At 36.3% G+C, this 23,914-nt stretch overlaps 1 protein-coding gene across 3 annotated transcripts in view; it reads left to right on the forward strand.

The window, feature by feature from the left end:
• The window catches only part of RALGAPA2 (Ral GTPase activating protein catalytic subunit alpha 2), a 134,841-nt gene that overhangs the window by 11,781 nt on the left and 99,146 nt on the right, over positions 1 to 23,914 (forward strand). For 2 of the 3 annotated variants that reach the window (XM_075497111.1, XM_075497112.1), the window contains exons 4-12: positions 9,364 to 9,421; positions 12,533 to 12,576; positions 13,501 to 13,675; positions 14,217 to 14,332; positions 16,579 to 16,717; positions 18,032 to 18,231; positions 19,877 to 20,107; positions 22,260 to 22,433; positions 23,330 to 23,467. In XM_075497111.1, coding sequence (XP_075353226.1) covers positions 9,364 to 9,421; positions 12,533 to 12,576; positions 13,501 to 13,675; positions 14,217 to 14,332; positions 16,579 to 16,717; positions 18,032 to 18,231; positions 19,877 to 20,107; positions 22,260 to 22,433; positions 23,330 to 23,467 — 1,275 coding nt within the window. Of the gene's footprint in view, positions 1 to 459; positions 550 to 9,363; positions 9,422 to 12,532; positions 12,577 to 13,500; positions 13,676 to 14,216; positions 14,333 to 16,578; positions 16,718 to 18,031; positions 18,232 to 19,876; positions 20,108 to 22,259; positions 22,434 to 23,329; positions 23,468 to 23,914 lie in introns of those variants that run through there. The other variant, XM_075497113.1, reaches the window with a different exon arrangement.

The raw sequence follows: 23,914 nt of genomic DNA on the forward strand, positions 1-23,914 counted from the left end.
CTTATGATATTAGTAAAAGAGCCTGCTTTAGGATTTTGCATGAGGCAGTGTCAAAGAACATGAGCTGATATATCTGCTAGGACCGTGTTTGGGGAAGGAGAAGTTCTTTCTCCTCCTCTCTCCCCACCCCCAGTGGAGAAGGTATCACCACATTTACTGAGCAGGGCTGTGCAATTTAATTGGAGCTCATTAATACACTTACTCTGTGGTCTTGAATAAGTAATTAAATTTCTGTGGCTATGTCATTGAATGAAAAATAGCTAAGGCTTGCTCACCTAGTTAAAGTGAATAAATATGTACTCCTGTGTCTTGAAAACGAGTGGCTAATAACTGCCTGTTTAATACCGCTTAAAAAGAACAGGAGAACATACTGTATGAAGAAGAAAAAAATGCATAGTTATATATGAAGAAAGTGTTGCTTTGGGTCCCAATCGAGGAGAATTTATTATATTATAGCCTAGTTGTCATCAACTTGGAGGAAGAAGAAATCGTTTAAGATATTTGTGTGGAATTTGGAGCGATCTGCTTCATGGTTTTTATCTCCTGGAAGTAAGTTTGCAATCCGTTTATAACTCGTAACACTTGATAACTTAATGCATTGTAGGAAAACAGCTTTTTAGAGGGCCTTTTAACACACAGAACAAGAATACATCAGTCTGAACACAGGACAAGAAAAAATATAAATGCCAAATAATTAAACATTCATACTGTAAGCCATAGGAAACAAAACTAATTAAGCTTGCCATATTTAATCTCATGTCAGTGTGAGCCAGAGGTTTCCTAGTGTTTTATTCTAATTAGCTAAATAGGTAATTAATTACGATTAACAAATCCTGAATCCAGGTGCTGAGGGTTAACAGTTTAAAAATCAATAAAAATATTTATGAAAGGAATTGACTTCTGCCTTTTCTGATATAGTTTAGTGGGTATTTTGCTGCTGTTCTTGAGTGACACCTAGTGTGTATATTAAGCAAAAGTAACAAATGCCTTTTCCACAAATGCTCTGAAAACTAAGTTCACTCAGTTGTAGTTTATAGAAGTCTTAATTTTACACGTCGGCTACATAGCTTGGCCACTCAACGATAACATCAAACAACATTAATCAAAGAATAAATATTAATCAAAAAGGAGTAATATGAAAGGTTAACAGTTCATTTTATAAAGTGCTTTTTTATAGTTAATACTACAAAGTTCTTAGATCTGATTTTATATTCTCTAAGGTGCTTTGGCCTTGTCTTTTTCCAAATAGATATTCATTAAATGATACAGCAACTCTAATTATTGGTATTATTTTTCCCTATTTCAGCTAAAAGGCCAAAATGATGTGAAAAACAAATTTGCTTTTTCTCTGGTAGGGCTTAGTTATCTCCATATTTGCAGTATATTTTCAGAACATGTTCATACTGTTTCTTATATCGCTGTTCTCTATGATTTGGGGGCATTGTTTGTTACAGCTGTCAGCTGAGCACTGTGTGTCACAGAACTCATGAAAGGTGCACTACATTTATGTAAGTTTTCTAGGTCCAGTAAAAGTGTTATGCCATCATTTGATTGTGAAAGCTTGGATTTTTTTTTTTATAATAAAGTATTTTTTCTTGCAGCATCAGATACTGATTCCTCTGACACTGCATTTTTTTTGCATCTGTAATGAAACAACAGCAGACTGATGGTTTTGATATAATACATAGATCAATTTCTTTCCATTCGCTAGAATTATGCTTTATTAGTTAGGAACAGCCACATCTCTTATGCTGATGCAGTCATAAAATTCATTACACTGATTTAACACTTTCACTGTATGAAATATTTTATTCTTAGAATTTTTCAGATCTTCTTTCTAATGTAGCAAAGCTTCCCAAAGTCACAGTAGCCGCTATTGTTGCTAGAAGTTTTTCAGATACTGTAAGTGTAGCTCAGGTCTCACTGCAGTTCTGTAGGGAGCTGAGAAGATGGGTTAGGTACTCCCACCTCCCACAGATGATACGTATGCTGAAAGCTTCTCAGTATGGATGTTTTTACTTGTTTGTTTTTTACCAGTGCCCATTAATATAACATAAAGTGCCCTTGTGTTTTACGGGTCCTTATTTATAAAAGCATACTGTGTTTTTTCATATAGTTTGTATGAAGACGTTTGTTTATGCCATACTCTCTTAATTTCTGTAGTCCATGCTTTGTATGGAACATCTTGTTTCTTGAACCTGGTGAAATTATGAGCACTGTTGAGTCCCTGGGTCCAGACACAGAGTAAGCACAGGGTTTTTTTAAGAATCTACAGAATTGTAACTCTGGAAAGGCATCTAATGTAACTCATACTGGCCTTGCTGTGATTATGCTTCTAGACCCTTTTATCTGTCAAGCCTAGCCTTCCCCCTTATGCCTCTTGCCCTGCTGAAATGAGGAGAGGCTAGCTGTGGTTACAAGCAGGAATAGACAGAGTGGTCTGTTTTGACCTTCCTTAGAAGTTCAGCAGCAAAATTTTCATGTATCATTCCTAGGTCTGATTTGGAGTATCCTGAGTACGTACACAGCAGGTGGATTTAAATATTAAGTGGATGTGAAATAGAATATAAACATGCTAATAGCCTCTGCAGTATTTGTATTACACATGCTCAAACTCGCGGTCTGCTTTGGCTTTTGTATAACACTGAGAGTTTTTCCAGAGATGATAATCAATAAACTGTTAGAACTTGCCCAACCATACTTTGAGCTCTTTATTTTGTAGCAGTAGCTACTGGTTTTAATACAGTATTGTTGTCCTTAGAAGCACATCTAAATATAAACTACAAATGGCCACATACTCAGAAGATTAAGATGTGGTATAAATCCATTGAAACATGGATTGGTCTGCTATCAGAATGTGAATGTAACGATTACAGAAGCAGCTGTATAGCCTAAATTTATTACTGCAGATGTGCGCAAGTTACTTGTTCTGCAAATGCTAATGATAATTCAGTATAGGTTTATAATTGGCTATAGTCTGTTAGCAACCCTTTTGAAAAGTAGATTACAGACCATACGCAGTAAATACACTGCATCTGTCAGAGGAACACCTGCTGTGGTGGTGGGTGACCAGATAGCTCTATGCACTGACGCAGCTTGGGAATATAAGCTGCTTTTTTAGTACTGCCTAGTAATGCACATAAATATAACTTTTAAAATGTATAACTTTGGTTCATTCTGGACTAAGATTGCTGTGGATATTTTAAATATTGAATTCTTCCACCACATTGTAGGTCTACTTTATATAGACTACTGTGTGAATTAGCAGTATTGGGTAAGCAGCTTAAAACAAATCTCAAAGCCAGTGGTGATTTTTAGCAGGTCATTTTCAGTTTCATAAAAACCTGCATCAGTGAAACTTTCAGCAGTTTTTGATTCATAACTCTTTTAAAAGACCTTAGTGCTGTGTTGCTATTTTTATGAATGTGCAAAAGGATGTTCTTTTATATCTGTAGCATTTTCTTAGGGTGGTTTGCTTATCTTAGGCTGTTGTTCCTAATTACTTCCTACATTTTGAATAAAACTGAGCAAAATTGAATTCTGTAGAAATAAATTGTGTATTGAAACTGGCCAATGTGAAAAGTACTTGTAAAATTCTTTACAAGGAATAATGAAGCCAAGTTATTTTTGAGTTCTTATTGCCACAGGTCCTGGTTTCTCATTTCTTGGGGTCATCCCCTGTATTTAACTTTCTTTTTACTATTTGCATTTTCCTCATGTCTGCACAGCTCAGTGGCTTAATTTCACCATCTGTGGGTTATCTTACACTTGAAATCAAAGTACCATTAAGAGTCACAGCTTTAAATTCAGGTTCTAGGTTCTGTTACAGCTTTTCAGTTGATTCCCTGTGCCTACTGTGATTACCAGTTCCACTGTTTAACCTCAAGTCTGTCACACGGACTTGGTTGGCTGATTCTCAAGCTCAATAGAGTAAAAGGGCTTATTTGTTTATAACAATAAAATTGCTTATAGCCCTTCTTTCCTACACGTAGAAAATTACTTTTTGAACCATCTGCAGTTTGTGCTGCCGTAAGTCTGATTGGTTCATGTATTATTGGTCTTAAAATAACATTGATGTTATTCTTACAGGGTTCTCTTGTAAATTCTAACTATATGTTGCATATGTTCAACTTCAGAGATCTTACTGTTTAATGTTATGCCTAGGGCAAGAATAAGTGTCTTGCGTGCTTTGGGCAGACATTTTCCCTCAACGAATAACTGTAAATAATTTATTGATGCAATAAATGGAGTATCCCTTGATTTAGATTGAACTGCTGCAGGCATACTAACTCATTGGGCTGTTGGCTTCACCTACATCTGTGAGTAATTGTTGGAAAATTTCTAAATTACTGCAGATTTTAGTAGTTGAACACTGCAACTCTTGTGGAGGTACCACCAAACAGTACTTGAACATAGAGGCATGAGAGAGCTAGTCTACATTTGACTTGACTTAAAGTAGATCCACCTGCCACTGACTAATAGAAGTGCCTTATCATGTACCGGTTGTATCAAAAAAGCTAATTTTTTTTTCTCAGAATTCATTCTTCTGGAAAGAACATTATTCTGAACTTGTCATTGACATTGCCTCTGAGAGCATGTTCAATCAGCAAGAACACATTTGGTTTTGTTCTTGTTTAACAAGAGACTCTGCATAGCACGTTACAGAACAGCTTCTTGTAGCTCTGGAAGGCAGAACAACAATGCTTATCATCTCACTTTTGTGTAAGTTAAGCTGGAAAACATTCAGGCTGTAGGATCTTCAGTGTAAGATTTGATAACAGCCTTAGCTTTCTCTACGTTGTACAACAGGGTAGTGCAGCACACAATAATAGGCACAAAGCTACCAATCATGATATTATTCCACAAAGTTGGCAAAAATAAAAGACTTTTTAAAAGAAATTGCAGTATTGGTTAAGTCAGAGTGAATCTGTTGAAATACAAACCTTGGTATGTTTTATTTTACTTTGATAAAATAGAGAGATGTAGCTTTCAAAAAGCAGCATCCTGTGTAAACTAAGATTTAAACTTAACATTATTCCTAGTCATGCAGGAAGTCCAGAAGAAAAAGAACTATGGATAATCAGTTAAAAGAACTGACAGATACCCTGATGTGTTGATCAGTAGTAATACCTAATTTCTATTTCAAGTGTGCTATAATGGATTACCATATAGATGCAGGAAAGCACTAAGCATTAAGTAGATCTATGTGTTTTCTGAAAAAGCAATATTATTTTGCACTGTGGGGTTTCTTAAAATATTTCTTATTAGTGTACTGTGAAACTAGAAACAAGATGTCAATAGCCAGTTTGGATTCACAGCGGTATTGCTAAACGTCTAGGCTGGAGTGGAAGAAACTATCATTTGTTTTATAGAAATAGCAATATGTGGTTTTTTTAGAACACCAGGGGTTGGGAGAGTGTAGAAAATGTTCTTGGAAATGTTAAGTTGAAAGGACAACAACTGGAGCTTGTTCATGACTTATGCAATCTTACGTCACACTGTAACACCATCTTATTCTGGGGACTCCAATGCACGCATGTGAAATTACTAGTTAAAAGGCATTCTAGCCGTAACTTTGAATTAACTTGTAACATTTGGAAGTTTTTGTTTAATAGTGTAGACTTTTAACCTTGATAACTTCTTTTTGCATTGCAGGAGCAAATGTGGACTATGAATTTAGGTTATTTGTATTCATTCTAATTTGCTGCAAAGCTTTCATATCTTCACTAGGTAGCTGTGATGCTAGCAATCTAATTTGTTTTTTTTTAAATGACTTCTGTTTACTGTTCGGTAGTACTATGCAGGTGATTAATCACATCTTTTCATTTTTTCAAAGTGCATCCATATATTTTTTTCCTGGTTTTGAGATGCTGAAAAGGAGAACGGCGTGAGAAATGACTTAAGTGTCTCAATTTTTGCTATATGAAAAGATTTTGGGATATGGAAGCTTTCCTGAGGAACTTCTGTCCTCTTACTATTTATTTCAACCCTTGAATTGTTTTGATTCAGTCACCTGACAAGGGTGTTTGGTTCTGTGTTCTTTAAAGAAAAAAAACGTAAGCGTGTTCTTTTCTTCCCCGACCCTCCCAGCTTCATACAATTTAAAGTTTAAGCTTGCTTTTCCAGGTGGTGGTTGTACTCTGCAACAGCGTTTGTTTTCCAGGTTTTCTCTGGGCATAACCTAAAATTCACTAACACTTGGATGCGAGAGTTGTTACTAAGTTCTTTTTCAAAATGGGTCTTTATTATGCAGCTTTGTCACTTTATCAGCTTATGCAGCTTACAGCTTATCATAGTTCACTTTCTGGAAGTTAACTCTGTGTTCAAGTTTAGGTGAAATTGTGTAACGTATAAGATGCTGCCTTTACTGCATGTGATCCTGCCTCTGGCCTTTCCCAAATAACAGTTAACATGCTTTGCATCTTGCAGAGAGGGCGTAGTAAAACCCAGCTTCCTTCAATGGGAATGCGTAAACTGTAAAATTACTCTAAGAACACTGCTGAAGCTCTTGGGAAATATGTATTGTTTCTTTTGGCAACTAAGGAAAATTTATTTGTACATCATTAGATTACTTTCACAAACTTTCATTCATAATACACGAGTATGCCACGCCTGGTGTTTAAGTATACATCAGACATTTAGTGAAGTAGACATATATTTTCTAAATATAATTTTTGTTTTACAATAAAGAATTTTACTGTGACATCTGAAATACGTTAACATATGCATTTTCACTAGTAGTATTACCGGATTTTGATAAATTTCTAATAAAACATACTGATACAGAAGTGGTGCTTGATTTTTTTTTGAAGTTTAATACAATTGGTTCTCAAGTTAGTGTTTTGAAACAAATGAGAGAGAATTTACATCCAAAGACAAGCTGAAGGTATCTTGTTAGTGTGGCCTGTAAAAGGAAATTGGTTTTGCTCTAACGATCTACTGTACTTCTTATAATGACTTAAACAGTGGAAACAAGATATATGTGGTTTTGGCTGGTTTTTCCGTAATAAACATGAAGATGTTTGAAGGTTCCTCCCTGCAGTGTATTCCGATACTTGAATCCAGACCATTTTTTGTTGCCAGTTTGTCTTAGGGTTTTGTTTAATGGAGCCTTTCCTTGTGTGCTTTGGGCATGTGGTGTGTGATGGGTCGAACGTGTGCCTGGATACAGACCAAGCTCTGCATGCCGAGTGCCACCAGTCTTCCAGTGACTTGAAGTATTCATGATTTAGGTTAGAAGCTCCTTGCTGCCCTGTGCTGAGTTAGGTAAAGATTAATGTCGTAAATAGTCGTGAAAAGTGGTGGGCTGCTAGTATTTTTAATATTTAGGTGGATAATGATAATTCTTTGTCTGTGGATCCTGCAATCTGATTGGCAGAAACGTGGTCCTTAACTAACAGGTAAAGCCGAAATGTGAATCATGGCCTCATTTTTAGCCAGTCAGATCCTTCATCCCAAGCGCATTCCTCCTGCCCATGGACGGGGAGCTAGACCTCTGGCCACCAGCCTCCCGCTCCTTCAGTCCCTGCTACCCCAGTGTCCTGGGGAGGGAGCTCTGGGAGTAATGCTGAAACAAAATACATGAAGAGCGTAGAAGGGATGTGCCCAACTTATATTTTTATTCTAGGTAAACTTTTAGAAATGCCAAATACTATTTGGGAAGCATGTGCTATGGTAAAGATCTGAAGGAAGACCAGTCTCTTTGCGTGACCTGAGGTCTAGTTCCCTAAGTCTATGAACTTGTTGTGACTTCCATCTTCTGCCATGGAGAAAAGAATGTTCCATTTTCAAAAAGACTCTATTTTGAGTGCTGTATATAATTTCTTATCAAATTTGTTGTAAAAAATAAAAAAGTCTGTCGTATTCCATCTCTCGAGCATACTGTTTTTAACAGCAATAATGATTCATGTGTTGGCTGTCTCTGAAGGATTGCCTAAAATGCCAATTCTTGCTTTCTTGGCTGTGACGCTTTATTTCCTCTTGTGAGCTTTTATGTGCAAAAGACCAACAAATGGGTCATAGTTGCTTAAATGACTTGTCATTTGTTTTGCATCCTGCATGTAGTATTTCTGAAAACTTAATAGAGCTTTGTTGTGCTGAAGTTTGTTCCAGTGATTTTGTTTGATTACAAGGAACTCTGACTGTTAGTCATTTATAACATTGTTTAATTTAATTTTAGTTCCGAAAGTAGTTGAAAAGAGTTTCCCATTTAAATATATCTTCTTAATTTCATATTTCAATGGCTGAAAACTTGTAAGATCCAGACACGTTTTTCTGTGCAATCTACGTGAAACCATGTTTGTTCTCTCACTTTTTTTGAGAGGCTGAGCAGCAATGTTAGCTGTCCTGTGCTACCAACCCACCTACTTGCCGAGCCCTGGTCTATACTGCTAATAGTTTAAAAAAGAAAGAAAAAGGAAAAAAAAGGTGTCTTGGAGCCTGTTAACTTGAAGTCCTTTTAAAAGCCATATTTACCCAAGTAAGACCCCCAAATAGTTTTGATTTATCCAGATTGTTTAATAGCGTTGCCATCCACTAAACTGACAAAGAGCAACATTTGGTAGCCTCACCTGGTCTTTGCGACTAAGATCATAAGACTCCATTCAGGAAAGCACTTAAGCATATGCTTAAATTGCTTTGCTTTGTTGGTGCCCTGTAGCGTAACAAAACTAAGGGGGAATGGGTTTGACCACAGCCTCTTTCTTTGTTTTTTCTGCCTCTGTTAGGATCAGTCCAAAAGTACAGAGGCAGACCACTACATATTATTCCACATAAGTGCTTTATTAACTGCATGTGCTGTGAATTAAATTAGTCTAGCTTTGTGTAATTTGGCTCGGTTTCACTCACCAACTGAAAACACAGGTAAATCATCTCACAGTAAAAATAACTGCACCGCTGTTCATCTCTGCCTCAGCTGGGAGATCAGACCCCATTAGTTGATGAAAAGACAGACCTAAGCAAGCCACAGAAGCTCGAAAGCTGGACTGTATCAATCCAACAGTAGTCATTACCAGACACTTCAGAAAAATGTAACCCAAAGTGAGCTGCTTAGAAATCTCTAACTTCTTCATTAGAAATCAGTTTATATTCTGGAATACTAGGGTTTTGCAAGACAGTGGGAGAGGGAAAGCGGTTCGTGACAGTGTCATGCTATTTATTCAGGACCATTCCAAGTATCTTTCTCCATAACAAAAGAGTAGAGTAACGGGCAGGAGTCCTGAGTATGATAGGTATTCGCTTTCTATTGTGTTCCCTATGTATACATTACCATTTCATTTATGTCTTGTGTATTAGTTTCTCTGTATCCTCTGAATGAGCCAGTTTATTACGGAAAATTTGACTATTTAGTTTTGTTTCCTGCAGAAAATATTGCAGCTACTACCTGAGAGGATTTTTTATCGATGGCATTTTCGCAGTATAGGTAAGAAGGAATGGTTTAAAAACATTCTAGTACAAATAAAATCAATGTTTTCTGTAGTCACTTCCCTGGTTCTGCAAGTCCTGTTAACCACACAATCCCTTAGTATTGCCCATACGCAAATAGTACTTACATATGAGACTTGCAGCTGAAAATTCTGGAAGCATATGGAAAATCTTTTTACCTGCTATAACAGTTCTGTGTGTTCCTTGTTTTGTGTGGTTTTGGTTGCCTGCTTCATTTTTATTTTGCACAAATGATCTTTAAATTTTTATATTCTTGGATTTTCCTGGGTCCTCTTCCCTTTCTTCTCTTTCATGTGCTAGAAGCTATCAAGATGATGGGGGTTATAAACCAACACACCTTTTTCTAATTAGGTCTCCCTTTGTATTCACAGACTAACACCAAAAATTAAGATTGAGGAGGGTTGTGGAATCTGTATGTGATTCTCTTGCATTATGATGGTCTTTTGCAGATGATCATATACGAGATGCCCATACAAATTCATACATACTGCTCTTTGCCTAATGATAGATACTGTGTTGAACTTGACCCTTGCCACCTCCTGGAAATGTATTCCGTAAAACTTATGCTGTGAATAGGTGGCTGTTTGGTAGTTGAGCACAGGCTGTGCTAAACTAAATGCAAACCATTGGACTGCTGCAGTGAACAGGAGCTTAATTTCTTCTCTGATATTCGATATTCCTGTATTCTCTGTGCAGTTGAGTTCATTAATTGTGAAACACTCAGTTGTCACACTATTTGTGGGAATTAAATGAGGAATTTCTGATTTAGAGCTCGGATAGTGAAGGACAGAGATTAAGGACAAAAATATAAACTTTTTAGTAGCTCTTTTTTGATCAATTTTTCTTTTAATGAGTGGTCCACAATTTTACTGGCCCTTATAAGTGGAATTATGAATACACGGTATTTCTGCAAGTTTGGCCCCAGCTGTCTTTCGCTGATTCTCATATAATGGAGGATTTGCCCAGCATCATGTTAGAATACAACACTGGCCATGACAGACAGGAGATACCTATGGATGGCATTTACTCGGTCAAACCGAGAGACTAGCCATTCTTTGCCCACGTTGCTACAGTATTTTACTGTACATATTCTGGCTTCCGGAGCAAGGGAAGGAATAGGAGGAGTCCGGCAGAGAGAAGTCTTGGAGTTAGTAAAACTCTGCTTTTTCTTTTTATCTTAGTCTCCTGTCCATTCTGCATGCTTTGTGGGGCAGGTGTTCTGCAGAAAAAGGCTTCATAAGCACTAAACTGAAGATTGTATTGCAACACATGCATAAAAAAGAACAAACTGAAGTTGCCAGCTTAGTTAAGGCACTTGGAGCACTTGGCTTAAAGCACTTAATGATCTTCCGCTATAGTTGTTTTCTCTTAAGCATAAAGATAATAGATTATCTAACAGGCTTGGTTTAGTCACTCATGAACTTTGAAAATCTAAATAAGAGCAGCAAGATTAATTTTTCTGAATAACTCTTGTTTTTTTAGAAGTTTTCATATAGTTCATATAGGACTTTCAACTAGTTCTAAAATTAGATTCAAACATTAATGCTATGGGGGAAAAAAAAAGTTTTATTGTCTTTAGTTTGAAGATAGTTAACTTTTTAATGATCTAAGTGTTCCCTGTGGCCTGCGGTGCTTGTATAGTGAATGTTTTGACCTTGCAATCATGTATAGGAGCCAGAAAGCAAAATTTATTCCTCTCCTCATTTGACCAGCTTGAATAAAGCTAGAGTCAAATGGGCACAGAAATATGGAAGAGTGAAACACACTTATTTTGATAGTCAAAGCACCTGGAAATGCAATGAAGTAGTTTAATTTGATAATTTCCTCTGAATTAAACATCTTTGACTCATCGCTACTCTGAAAATTCTGCTTCTGAATGCTACCAAAGCGGCCTCAATGTTTTGTTTTGCTGTTTCTTAAAGTAAATTTTATGCTGCTTTGTGTGTGGGGGTATATTTCTTCTAAGTAGTACTTTTTTGTTGTTGTTTGGTTTGGTTTCTGGCACGATGTCATCAGCTGCCATGTTTTTCATCAGAACAATGAATTTGCTGTTGCAGAAGAAAAATGAGTGGAAGTTAAAGGTTGAGGAAAGGGCCGTTGTCGCATTTCCAGTTAGCACTGACAAAAATAAAAGGAGGCATCTGCTTGACCACTTACTACCATTTCATCTGAATTAGTCCAGAACAAATTGGTTTTAGTCAGTTGTTTTATAGCTAATATATTCTTTATATTTACACTTCTCTTGAATAGTCATATTTGGATAATTTTTCAGCTGTGTCCAATAAATAAGCCACAAAATTTGGCAGTGCAGTTATTTACAGCTGTACCTCGTGATTTGCTTTTTGCTTGATGTTCACGTGCATTAATATTTATTTGCTCTATATGTTAATAATTTCCATTTAATACTGTGAAATGGTGAGATCTTGAGGGAAGGATCACACTTCAGGAATGTACATAATTCACAAATCCAGGAGATATAACAGCTGAGTGCTACGTCATATTATTTTTCTCAGAATTGGATTAAAAACATTTTTTAACTGAAGCATTTGATGTATAATCTCTCTCTGATTTTTAGGACAGACATTTGAAGTTAAGGGCAGTTAGCCTGGTATTTCTAAAACCAGAATCAAAATATTTTTCAATTTTAATAGTTGTGGTTTATAGACATGAATGTCATATAGATTGCTAGCATCTTTTTCTTATCATTATTGTCAATATTAGTGTATTTGAATGCATTAATCCTGCAAGTTGGACTTCTTGATTTCTCCAAGTCTAGTAAGTCAAAATTTCCCCTGGATATCTTATTTTTAATGAAAATAACTTGAGAAATTGTCATCTGACTAAAACCAAAGTACCTCACTGTAAAGATACATTATATTTAATCTTATAACACTGATGATGATGATTGTAATTAGATTCACTTTGGGTTCTTTCATCCCATAGTTTTCTTTTTCTTAAACACCAGCGCAGTAGCTGCATAGTAAATGGCATTAAACTAGCCTTTTCTGTAGTATTTTTTAAAAAACATTCTGGTGGAAAGTGACCATCTTAGTATCTGATACGTGCCTATTTAATTTTTCTAATCCAGGGTCGATTCTGAAGAAACTTTTGCACACTGGAAATTCTCTCAAGGTATTTTGCTTTGATGATGTATTCATATTTCTTTTCACTTTAATTCTTATGAAGCATATTACTTTACAATTTTCCAATCTCAGTGTTTTTCAGTTTGTTAGGCTTTGTAATTTTACTTGTTCACCTTTTAATCGTAAATTTTATTATTGTAATCCTAGATTATTTTAAATATTTATCTTCTTCAGTCATTTTGCTGTTCTAACGACCTTTGTGAAGTTACCTGGAGAAGGTATCAATGTATTTTGCTTAATATTTTTTTTTTCATGTCTCTCTAGCATTAAGTATAATGTATTAAACGTATTGGTTTCTTGTTTGCCAAAGAGTTTTAACTCATTTTTTCTTTTTCTAAATATATTGCTAAAATTAAAATTGTACCTTGTTAATTAAAAAAAGTAAATAAACTTAGTAAACTTACTGAATACTCTACCTTGGGTGTTTTGTTGCATCTTAGTTTTCACGAGGATCTTCTGATCCCACTGATGTTGAGGACAGTAGCTTGCTTTGACCTCTGTGGGGCCAAGATTTCAGACTTAGTGGGCCATGAAGTGTTGGCAGCTCCTTGGTTGTGCGTTACACTTGCCGAGGTGCTTCCAGAGCCCCTTTTAAAATTGAGTCTTGAGGCTAGCCAAGATGCATTTGGCCCCAGGAACTGTGGGAGTGGAACTAGAACTTTTTGGCCTCTGATTGGAGTTGGAGTGCTAATGCTGTCTCCTTGGAGTGCCACCACTTTGGGTACAGCTTGCTCCCACCCTCCTCTGCTCATCATTAAATTAATAATGTGATTAGTCTTGGTATGATGGAAAGACTCACTAGCACATAGCTGGGATGAAAGTACTTGTCCTGCATTTTCTTAACTATTTAACTGTGTGACTGTACTTACACATTTGTTTTAATATCTTTTTATACAAAATCATCCCCTTGTAGATAAGATGTGAAGGAATCCGACTGTTTCTTCTATGGCTTCAAGCGCTTCAGACTAACTGTGCGGAAGAGCAGATATTAATATTTGCATGCCTTGTGCCTGGCTTTCCACCCATTATGTCCTCACGAGGTCCCTGTACACTAGATAACCTCATTAGTCCTCCTAATTCGCCAGACGGTGAGTAAATGAACAGAATTTCCATGAGGGGTGTACTGCCTCCCCTTCCACTGCGGTCACTGTGGAGCTGTAGAGTTTCTTGTGGGAAGATGTCACGTCGATGATACTATTTGTCTTTATAATTCAGAGATGTATGGAATTTGTCAAGCTATTGTGTTTGTTGCAGCTGTATAGTCTTCTGATCTTGACACTCTGAGTTCAGAAGGGTTGTGTTTTGTTGGGTTTTGTTTTGGTTTTTTTAATTGAGGTGCAGCTATATGAACATGTTACTGCAAAATAAGTAGGTGTGTGGATTCACAGCTTACTGGTTAATCTGCAGCGATTGCTTGTGTTAACCCTTCCAAACTCCGGTAAATCAGAGGTTGGTGCCATCCTCGATTATATGTGGTAAGACTTGGGGAAATACGGGAAGCCCAAGCAGTAACTGGACTTTGAGTTTGTACAACTTAGTAGCACATTAATTATTATTTTCAAATTAATCTTTTAATAGAAAATATATTTTCAGGTTTTCTATGTTTAAAACATTTTCTTTTTATTTTAGCTAAGATTTTTCCAGAAGAAATAACCCCACTTTTGCCAGCTGTCTCTGGAGAGAAAATTGCTGAAGACCAAACCTGCTATTTTCTTCAGCTACTGTTAAAATATATGGTGATTCAGGTGCGGAGGATATATGTTTTTAACTATTCATATTTGGAGGAATGTACTTGTGGTAGAAAATTAAGTCTACACTGTATCTATACAGAGCTGGTTTTGCCCCTCCCCAGGAAGAAGCTGTCATCTATGCTTTCTTATTCTTGTTTTTAAAAGGAAAATCATCCCAAAGGTATTTCCTTGTGCCATTTTTGGTGAAAATAAGTTTTTCGCACTTGTGATAAGAATTAATGAATGCTACCCAAACTTGCAGGATAACTGACTTTATGTGCTTGTGGTTGCATTTAAAAAATCGATATGGGGTAAAGATGCAATTTGTTCTCTTTGGACACATACATAGCTGAGAAGACATGGAAAGGAGCACTGGAGAAAGAGATAAAAAAGGAGAGATGGCTTCGGAGATTTTTTTAAAAGGATGCAAGTAACATGTAAACCAAATTTTAATTAGATCAGATTAATCTGTACAGGAAAGCAATTAAGATAATGTATATATTTAAAAAGTACAAGTTAAGCAACATTTTAAATAAAGTGGAAACTGTATAGACAATGAACATTAAAGAACTCAATATTAAAAAAAGAAGATAAAAGATAATTAAATACTTTGAGATACATTTTTTTAATATCAAATGCAAGACCAAAATGATATTTGGAAGGGGTTTTGTCATCTTGAATAAATGCTTTATTTTGAAAAGTGGCTGTATGAAATTATCAACTTCCTACACAGCACTCTTTGTTTTACATATCAGAGTGTCACAATACTTCAGTTAAAAATATTTTCACTTTTCTTTTTATACTCTTATTACATGTTTGGGAACTAAAAAACTGAACCACTAATTGTATTGTGGTTCATCAACATTCATTTATTTGTGTCGCTTGGTAGAGGGGAGCACGGTTAGGCAGTAACCTTCTTGCTACAGACAAGAGATGAGATTAAAATAATCTGATGCAAGTGCAGAATGATCGCTGAGAGCCAGAACATAGAGCAAATCTACATCTTCAAGAAAATGTATGTCTGGGACTGGGTAGAATTTAGTATGAGTCAGTTTGTTTACACAACAAGTAAAATGATACAAAAACTCAGTAGTCTTGTTTCCAAGCTCTACATGTGTATTTTGCAAAAGTAGAACATTGCAAATTCCACAATTTTTAGAGATTTGGAAAAAGATCTAGTACAGATTAAAGTAAGAAAATGTGTTTAAAATAAAATAATGACTCGTGCATGACTGATGTAAACAACTCGTTTTTTCTTTAACTTCATAAATTACCATCTTGGATATAGATTCAGTGAACTTGTCATCTGCTATATACAGTTGGACAGGCTTTTCTAAGACCTTTTACTGCAAAAAAATTTAAGAATCCTGTAGTCTTTTGATGTTGCTTAAAAAAAAAAAAAGAGATGGATCTGAATTTAAAGTCTGTGTCAAAAGATAAACACTTTTAGTGCTCACTTGAGTTTCACAAAGAGAAGTGATGTTAGAGACTAAAACCCCGGTAGGTTAAAGTCATCAGTGGAAAAAGTCCTTCATTGTAGAGATGTCTACTTTTACCTTTCTTATTTGAAATTGTATTGGATTTTCTTATACAAATAAACCCCATATAGGTTATGTGCAACTTACTCCAAATTGAAGGTGTTTTAATATGAAAAGAGCAACTCTTTGTCAAAATTTGGCACAGTCTTCCAAGGAATTGTAGTTCAAAACTGTTGGTAAAGGGTAACTTGAAAGTACGTCTGTGACTCTGGTGTTGATCTATGCAAGAATGGAAGAGTACCTTTAAAAACAAACTTAGATGTCAGCCTCTTCCTTGCCACTGGAAATTACTTATGCCTTGAGTCAAGTTTTGCACAGGAGTATTGCATATGCATGTGCAACCGTATTAAACGTGGGCATTGAGTATGTTTCTGATGACAAAACATGTTTGTGATAAAAGTGTAGCCCAGAGTAACTTTGTCTAAATTTACAGGCAAGTAGTAAATTTGTCAAAAACATTAATATGACATTTTCTGTGCTTCACTGCATTAGAACAGCACAAATATGCTGGCTTCTAATGAGCTTGCTTTCTTTGATATGCAAAAGCCCTCATGGTAATATCTTATATTCTTACTGCAGTTTGTAAATTTTTTTGGGACAGTACTAATTTTTTATATCTCTTGTTAAAGTATCATTGTTTATCTTTTGTATTTGATGTGGAATGATTGTCAGTGTAACGCGTTAACTTAAAGCTTTTTGTTTCTCCTTAACTCCATGACAAAGGCTGCAAGCTTAGAGTGGAAGAATAAGGAGAACCAAGACACTGGTTTTAAGTTTCTCTTTACCTTGTTTAGAAAATACTACCTTCCTCACTTGTTTCCATCTTTTACAAAGCTAACCAACCTCTACAAACCTGTTCTTGGTAAGTAGTGAATTTTGTCTTTTAAGTAAAAAAAAAAATAATGGTGACTGTTCTCAGTAGCATCTCTGTTACCTGCTGGCATATCACTACAGTTCTGTTGAATGAGGATTTTTCCTCCCTTGTCTCATGTTTTGATTTTTTCCTAGCACAACTTTTGATTTTCTGAGATAGTCCAGGAAGCTGCTGCTGCTCATCGCTGCATAAGGGCTGGCCTGAGTCTCCTTTCCTAAGGACATTTCCACTGGCATAGCATTTATATCGAGTGAGCGAGGATTCTGGAACTGTGATATGTAATGAAGACAGAATGTGCTCTCTGATGGGTTTTTTAAAGAATCAGCAAGCTTCCCAAGTGTGAGGGACTAGCTAACTTAGTTACTCTTGTTTTACTTCTTGTTTCCTTGAAGAGAAAATGAGCATGAAGGACCAAATGAAAGGAAATGGAGATGTACATCTACAGTTGTAGGATTAAAAGCACGTTATTTCAGAAACGCTCATGTTTTTCCTAATTTTCTACTGAATTATCTATTGAAGTCCATAGGAACAGTGGTGTTAATACTCACCTGATGTACTGCAGCCTCTTCTTCATCATCCTTCCCCTCCCTCCTCTGACTTTTAACTCCTGTCCTTTGCAGTTTAATATTTAGTGTCTAAAATCACCTCAGTGCCACTTCAGCTGTGTTGTTCACAGCTAGAGCCCAGGCCTTCCATGTTTTTCAGCTGTGTGCAAGTGATTTTTCTCTAAATGTAAGCATCTGACTGAACTGTGACCCAACCTGTCTCCCTTCGGCAATCTTCCACTTCTTCCCATGTGTTTTCTTTCTTTTATTTCAGCTTGTGCCATGCTCTTTGCACCTGAGTTAACTTCTCTTTCTGATGCACTAAGTATCCTTTTTCATCTTAATCTTTGCACTATCGAGTGTGCCAGAGCCATCTTCTCTTTCTCACTGTACTTTATTAATAAAACTCTGTGAAACTTAGAAAATTAACTTCCATTGTAGTAGGAGCAGTTCTTTGTTTCAGATTTTGCCCTTCTTTTTGCAGCCCTTCTCTTTTGCTTCCCTTTGTTTTGCGTGGTACAAATTATAACCTTCAGGAAAGATCGGTGCTTTTATGTTCTTGCTTTTCTTTAGGGGTAATAAAATTATGATAGAATATAAGCTTTAATATAATAAAAGCAGTCAGTCACTGCATCTGTTATTTCATATGGAGAAAATGTTGTTGGTGACATGTTCAATACATTTAACCTGAGTCTGGAAGCAATTACAGTTTTTTAAGATTAGATTTTCTTTATATCTTCTCTTTTTATCTCACCAGATATTCCTGATATAAGACCAAGACCAGTGTACATTACTGCAACACGAAACAATGAAAATGTCTATAGCACAAAAATCCCATATATGGCAGCTCGAGTTGTTTTTATTAAGTGGCTTGTTACCTTCTTTCTTGAAAAGAAGTATTTAACTGCTGTTCAGAATACAAAAAATGGAGGAGAAATGCTCCCTAAAATTATTCAGGTGTGCTTTAAAGTTTACCTCCTTTTTCTTATGTACATGCTAACCTTGCAAATGCTCACAGTGCACTAACAACTGAAGCAAGAAAGAAATGCTACCCTGAAGTGAATAAATTATGTACTTGATTATTTTATTTTTTTTTCTTTGATGGAGGAGGGAATCTCCAAGGGAAACCCCTTAGTAATTTACTAGAAGTTTTTTTTCCTCATAATTGTTTGCCTTGCCAGCTTCATCAGTATTATGTTTAGACTTTTGGAATTTAATCTGTAAACTGTGAAATTTATTTGTGCCGTGGACCATTTCCCAGCAACATCAAAGGCTGCTTTGTTTTCCTCTTGATTATAGCAGCTGTTTACAATGAGATATTAGAAAAATTTTTCACTTTCCAATTGCTGGTTGAGACTTCTCTAGGTTTAGGGACTTCACAACGAATTTTATAGAAATAGATGCTTTTTCTTTTAAGAGACTCTCCAGCTTCCTGTTAAAAATTTAGGATCAATGTCAGCTTATATTCTTCTCTTGAATTGTAGGTCAGTGTCAAATTTGGATTTAGTGGAAAAGCAGAGATTAACTATTAGGGTAGAACTGTATATTTTCATGTCAATTGTTTTTGGAGTTCTTTACTGTAGAAGTTGACGCCCTAAACCAGTTAAGTGTGGCTTACCTTCTGAAAGTGCTTTTTTTTTATTGATCTTTTCTTTCTCATTGGAAATTCCACCTTTTGCATAAACTGCTGTGCCATTCCAACAGACATAGCCTGGAAAAAGGATTTTTTTCTCTTCACTGAATTTTATAGATGGCTGACACCAAATAAATGTTTTGGTTGCATAAAGGTATTACTGCCCTCAAAATGGAAACTGGTCAAAAGTTATCACTTAGCTGAAGCTGTGTGCCAGCTTTTGGCACATGTTGACTTCTTAGTGGCTTTGAAGTTCACTTACTGTAGCCCGTGCCTCACTGCTGTGGCTGAATCTTACCAAAAAAAGTTTATTGTGAAAAGCAGTAGAGATGTTATTGCTGCTCTGCTATGCTCACTTGGTCAAACAGAGGGCAGCTTTATTAATGTAAACATAAAGCAGAACTGCATTTGGGTGATACTTTGAGTTAGTGTAAGTTGGGTTCTTTTACTGGTAACTCAAACGTGGTTTTTTAGTCCTCTGTCTTCTCCTGACTGGATCATTTTAGCTGGACACGGTTCGAGAAGTTGCAAAAAACATGCAATGCCAGAACAAAACCAGACTAAGAGTTGTCAGGAATAATAATGTGCAAGAGTAGGAGCCATGTGTAGTGGTATGATCCATCTTTTCCCAAAAACGAAGGGACTTGGGGATTCCTCTCCATTGTGTCTGTGCGTTCCTCCACTCCCAGCACTGTACCCCTCCCTCTTTTTTTTATCTTATGGAGTGGACAAGTCAGTCAGCTGTTCTGGGCTGGGGGGGGCCCATATGAAGTGTACATTATGTAGAGTATAAGACCAAATTCCTTCTTGAATCAACTAGTACACTGAAAACTACCCTTCCTGACTGCTGGGATCCCAGTGTGTTGTGTGAAAAAGAGCACTAGTATCTTGAGTTCTGCATAAATATTCCAGATTTTTGGTGTACGCTATTTCAGTTATTTAATTAGGCATGCATTTTCTTCTGTGTAGACTGTTGGTGTTGTAAACCAAGATAAAAACACAGAGCTGGAAACCAGCATGCCTTATGCAAGCGAGCAGGAGAGAAGCCATTCTAACAGCAGCACCTTGTCTGACAGAAGGCTCAGCAATTCCAGCCTCTGCAGCATCGAAGAGCAGCACCGGACTGTCTATGAGATGGTGCAGAGAATCCTCTTATCCACTCGAGGATATGTTAACTTTGTTAATGAGGTGTTTCGACAAGTAAGTGTGTATGTTTAGTTGCTGTTTTATATTTTTTTTTCTTTAAAGGAAGCGTCATGGTTATGAGAGAACACTGTGAAGGCTGTTGGCCAGGTAACTGGTGAAACTTGATGCTAATCACATCAGCACCCTTTTAATTTAGAGTTCTTCCTAGGTCTAGTTTTAACGATAAAATTAATGAAATTTTTATAGGAACTGAAGCTTGTTGCTGATGCCAGACAGCAACATGTCTTATTTGAATGGGCCACTGTATTTGTCCTTGGTATTGTGATGTAATTTAAAGGTGTGTGAAGAGCTATTAGCTTGCAAATTTATTATTTGAATTATTAAAATTCTTGTTCCTGTGATCAACGTCAGTATTTAATGTCTGTTTGAACATTGATTGCTTCTACTAGTATTTTTCATTAATTTGACAACTTTTCAATTGTTTGGGATAAAAATATGTGTGGACATACTGGAGAGTCCCAATTTTTTTTTTTTGGTCTGGTACCAAGGTAGAAATTGGTTGAAGCAACAGTTCCAGAAGATGCTCTCCAGGAGCTGAGTGAGCACACATGCTTTACTATGAAGTATCTTGCGTGGCACAGTTTAGGAACTATTTGTACCTTACTATTTGTGCTTTTCAGTGGGATGGATGGCATTTTGACAGGAAGGAGTACTTTTGTGTAGATTAAGACCTGCTGTGGCATGCTGCCCTCTCCTGGTGTTTGCTCAGAGCATACAAGGTTAGACCAGTTTCCAGGGAACAAAGGCTAACGTGATGCAGTACTTGTATCTTTATTCAGTATGATCAGTGTTCAGTAATTGAAACAGATGATGATATTTGGATCCTTTTTGTGTTTATCTCTCCCTTACAGGAATCTCACTAGTCACTGTGAATTCCTCTACTCTTTCTTTTTTTCTTTTTTCTTTCTACCCTACTTCTTAGCCTTTCCAAAAGCATTCCGTGTAGTGCCCACTCATCCTGCTGATGAGCTGCTGTTTCTCTAATACTCTAGCAGTTGGCTTCTGGCTTTTTCAGTTTCTGCATCCTTAATAAGTTGACAGTGGCTATGAAGATATTTTCAGAAATTTCACATGCTTGCTGTATGGCATATTTAAGCTTGCTTTTGCTAACCCTTCAATTTCTGTTTAAATCAGCTGTTGGATGTTGCACTTTATGCTGACTAGAGACAAGGAAGTGTACTATGTGATGCAAAGATTTCCCTCAACCTGAGCAAGATAACCTTTATAATGTGTTTGCAGCTAAACTAGGTATAGGAAATGCTATAGTTTTTGACCCTGTTAATCATGGAGAGTGGGTAATCTCTTCGTAATTGAAAGGACCTATTTTTTTAGTATGAAAAATGTGTTTTCATCTCTTTCAGTGGTTTTGTAATACGCATATTGATATAAAAAATTTTTTTGTTGGCAAAATATGCTTTTTTTTGTACCAGATGACATTTTCAGACATTGATTCTGTGCCTGTTCGCTGCAGTGCAAAGGTCTTCTGTCACTATATTTTTGTTTTTTATTCTCCCAAGACCTCCAGAAACGTGGGGAAGCAGCCAGTCTAGCCTTTGAAAGCTTTCGGAGAGGACATCTGTACAGAATGATTCCCCAATGCAGATATTGAGTAGCATGTTGAAAATAAATTCATTGTGGTGATTTCCAAAACTGCAGTGAGAAAGGGCCGAATGACAGCCACTGTTATCCTCATCACAACTTACCGTCTTGTCTCTACCTACGCTTGCTGAAATGGCATTTCACATCATATAGTGCTGATGTAATTTGAAGTCCTCTTCTCTCAAAAGTGTAGCATAGGACCTAAGTTTAGCCTGCCAGACCTCTATGGCTAGCAATGGCTTGTGAGATGAATCCACGTTCAGTTAGACAGCTGGCAAGGAGCAAAACCAACCTCTTTGTTTTTGTCCGAACAAATACAACATGGAAGCAATTTGGAATTAATAGTTACGGAGTTGTGAATAATGTAGCTATATGCATAGCTTGTTGATTAATCATAACTCCTTCTAGTACAGACATAAAAGTAAAAATTATGTATCCTTTCTTTTTTGAGCTGTATTATTTATGGGTGGTGGTGTGTGGGTGTGTTTATATATGCGTGCACGTCTATGTCCTATATATAGTAAAATTAGTTAACTTTTCAATTTAGGCTTTTTTATTGCCACCTTCTGATATATCTGCAACACGAAAAGTGGTTAAGGTATATCGAAAGTGGATATTGCAAGAGAAACCTGTGTTCATGGAGGAGCCAGACAAAAAGGAAGACAGTCAGGACGCTGTTGTCAGCTTAGAGGATTCATCAGTGCAAACGGATGGTAAACATGTATGGTATCAGTGTTACTTACTTTATTCTGTTTGTCTACAACATGATTTAAGTTTTAATCTCACTTTGTAAATGAGTAACAGTTTAAAAAAATTGTGGAAAATCAAGATTAAAAAATGCTTTTATTTAAGGTCCAGAGATTTAAATAAATATTGAGTGTTCAGTAGCCCTTCCTGAGTGCAGGGAAAGATTGCAGCTATCTTGAAAAATGTAATTTGTTGATTATTTCCTGTCTCTACAAATATGATAGCAAGAACTTAATGGAAGAAATACTAATACGTTCTGCAGTGTTAAAATTGACGCTGTCTGTTGGCCTAGTGCATGTAGGAGTATTTCCTTTTGGTGGTAGTTACTTAAGAATTTGAAAATATCTACTGATTTGTATATACTGGATGAAATATTTGGATTCAGACACTTTAATCTAGGAAATTAAAGTGTAGATACAAATTCTGTGCATCACCTTTTTAATATCCTATATTGAACCATCAGCAAAAGTTGACTTTGACGCTATTGGCACTGTGAAGCTATTTAAAGGGAAGTTTTGTTGTACTGAGAAAGAGGTTAGAGTTGTAAGAACATAGTGAGAATTACAAGGTTTTGACAGATTATTTTTGTAGGGGATTTACAGTTTTGCCAGGCTTAAATTCCAATATTACTGCAATCGGTGGCTACAAAATATGATAAAAATATTTTAAATAACGTAGTTCTTAAAACTTTTATGAACCTTTAAAGTCCATATACTGTCTGTTTGCTCAGAGATTAAGAAATAATGGACATGAAATGAATGTAGGACATGACAGTTCTCCCTTTTTTGCTTTTGATGTTTTAAATGATTTTGAATAAATATGGACATATTCCTTTCTGCTTTGTCACTAACTGAATGATGTTTTCGAAAGCTTTCCTCTGACCATTCAGGACATAAGCGCTCATCCAGCTGGGGAAGAACGTACTCCTTTACCAGTGCTGTTAACAGAGGATGTATATTAGAAGATGAGGATAAAAATGTTAAAGCTGGTGCTCAAGCTGCATTACAGGTGTGGCGTATAGAAAGGTTGCAAGGCTGTAATTGATGTAATCGCGTAATTTACGCTACAAATTATAATATCGTCTCTGAGATTAAGGAAAACAACTACCAGCAGTTGATGATTTTTGTAAGATACAACTTGGACTTAATTTATAACTTTTTAAAAATGTATATTAAACCATGTGACCATGTCTTAGAGCCAGATAGCTATATTAAGACAGAAGGTTTGGGTTTTTTTCCTGCTGTGGGTACTAGGAATTAATCAGAAGTGTACATTTGCTTTCGTTGAACCCCATTTACTGGAAATACTGGTAGTTGCTCAAGCATATAGGAAACGAGTAGCTGGAGGAATGGTACTCTTGCCTGACTGAATAGAAGAGAGACCTACAAAACCCATACTGTGTAATGCATGCCTTTGTTGGGTCTGTAATGCCACCTGACTTTTTGCCAGAATGAT

This window comes from Mycteria americana, chromosome 3 (genome assembly GCF_035582795.1).
Source record: "Mycteria americana isolate JAX WOST 10 ecotype Jacksonville Zoo and Gardens chromosome 3, USCA_MyAme_1.0, whole genome shotgun sequence".
NCBI lineage: Eukaryota > Metazoa > Chordata > Aves > Ciconiiformes > Ciconiidae > Mycteria > Mycteria americana.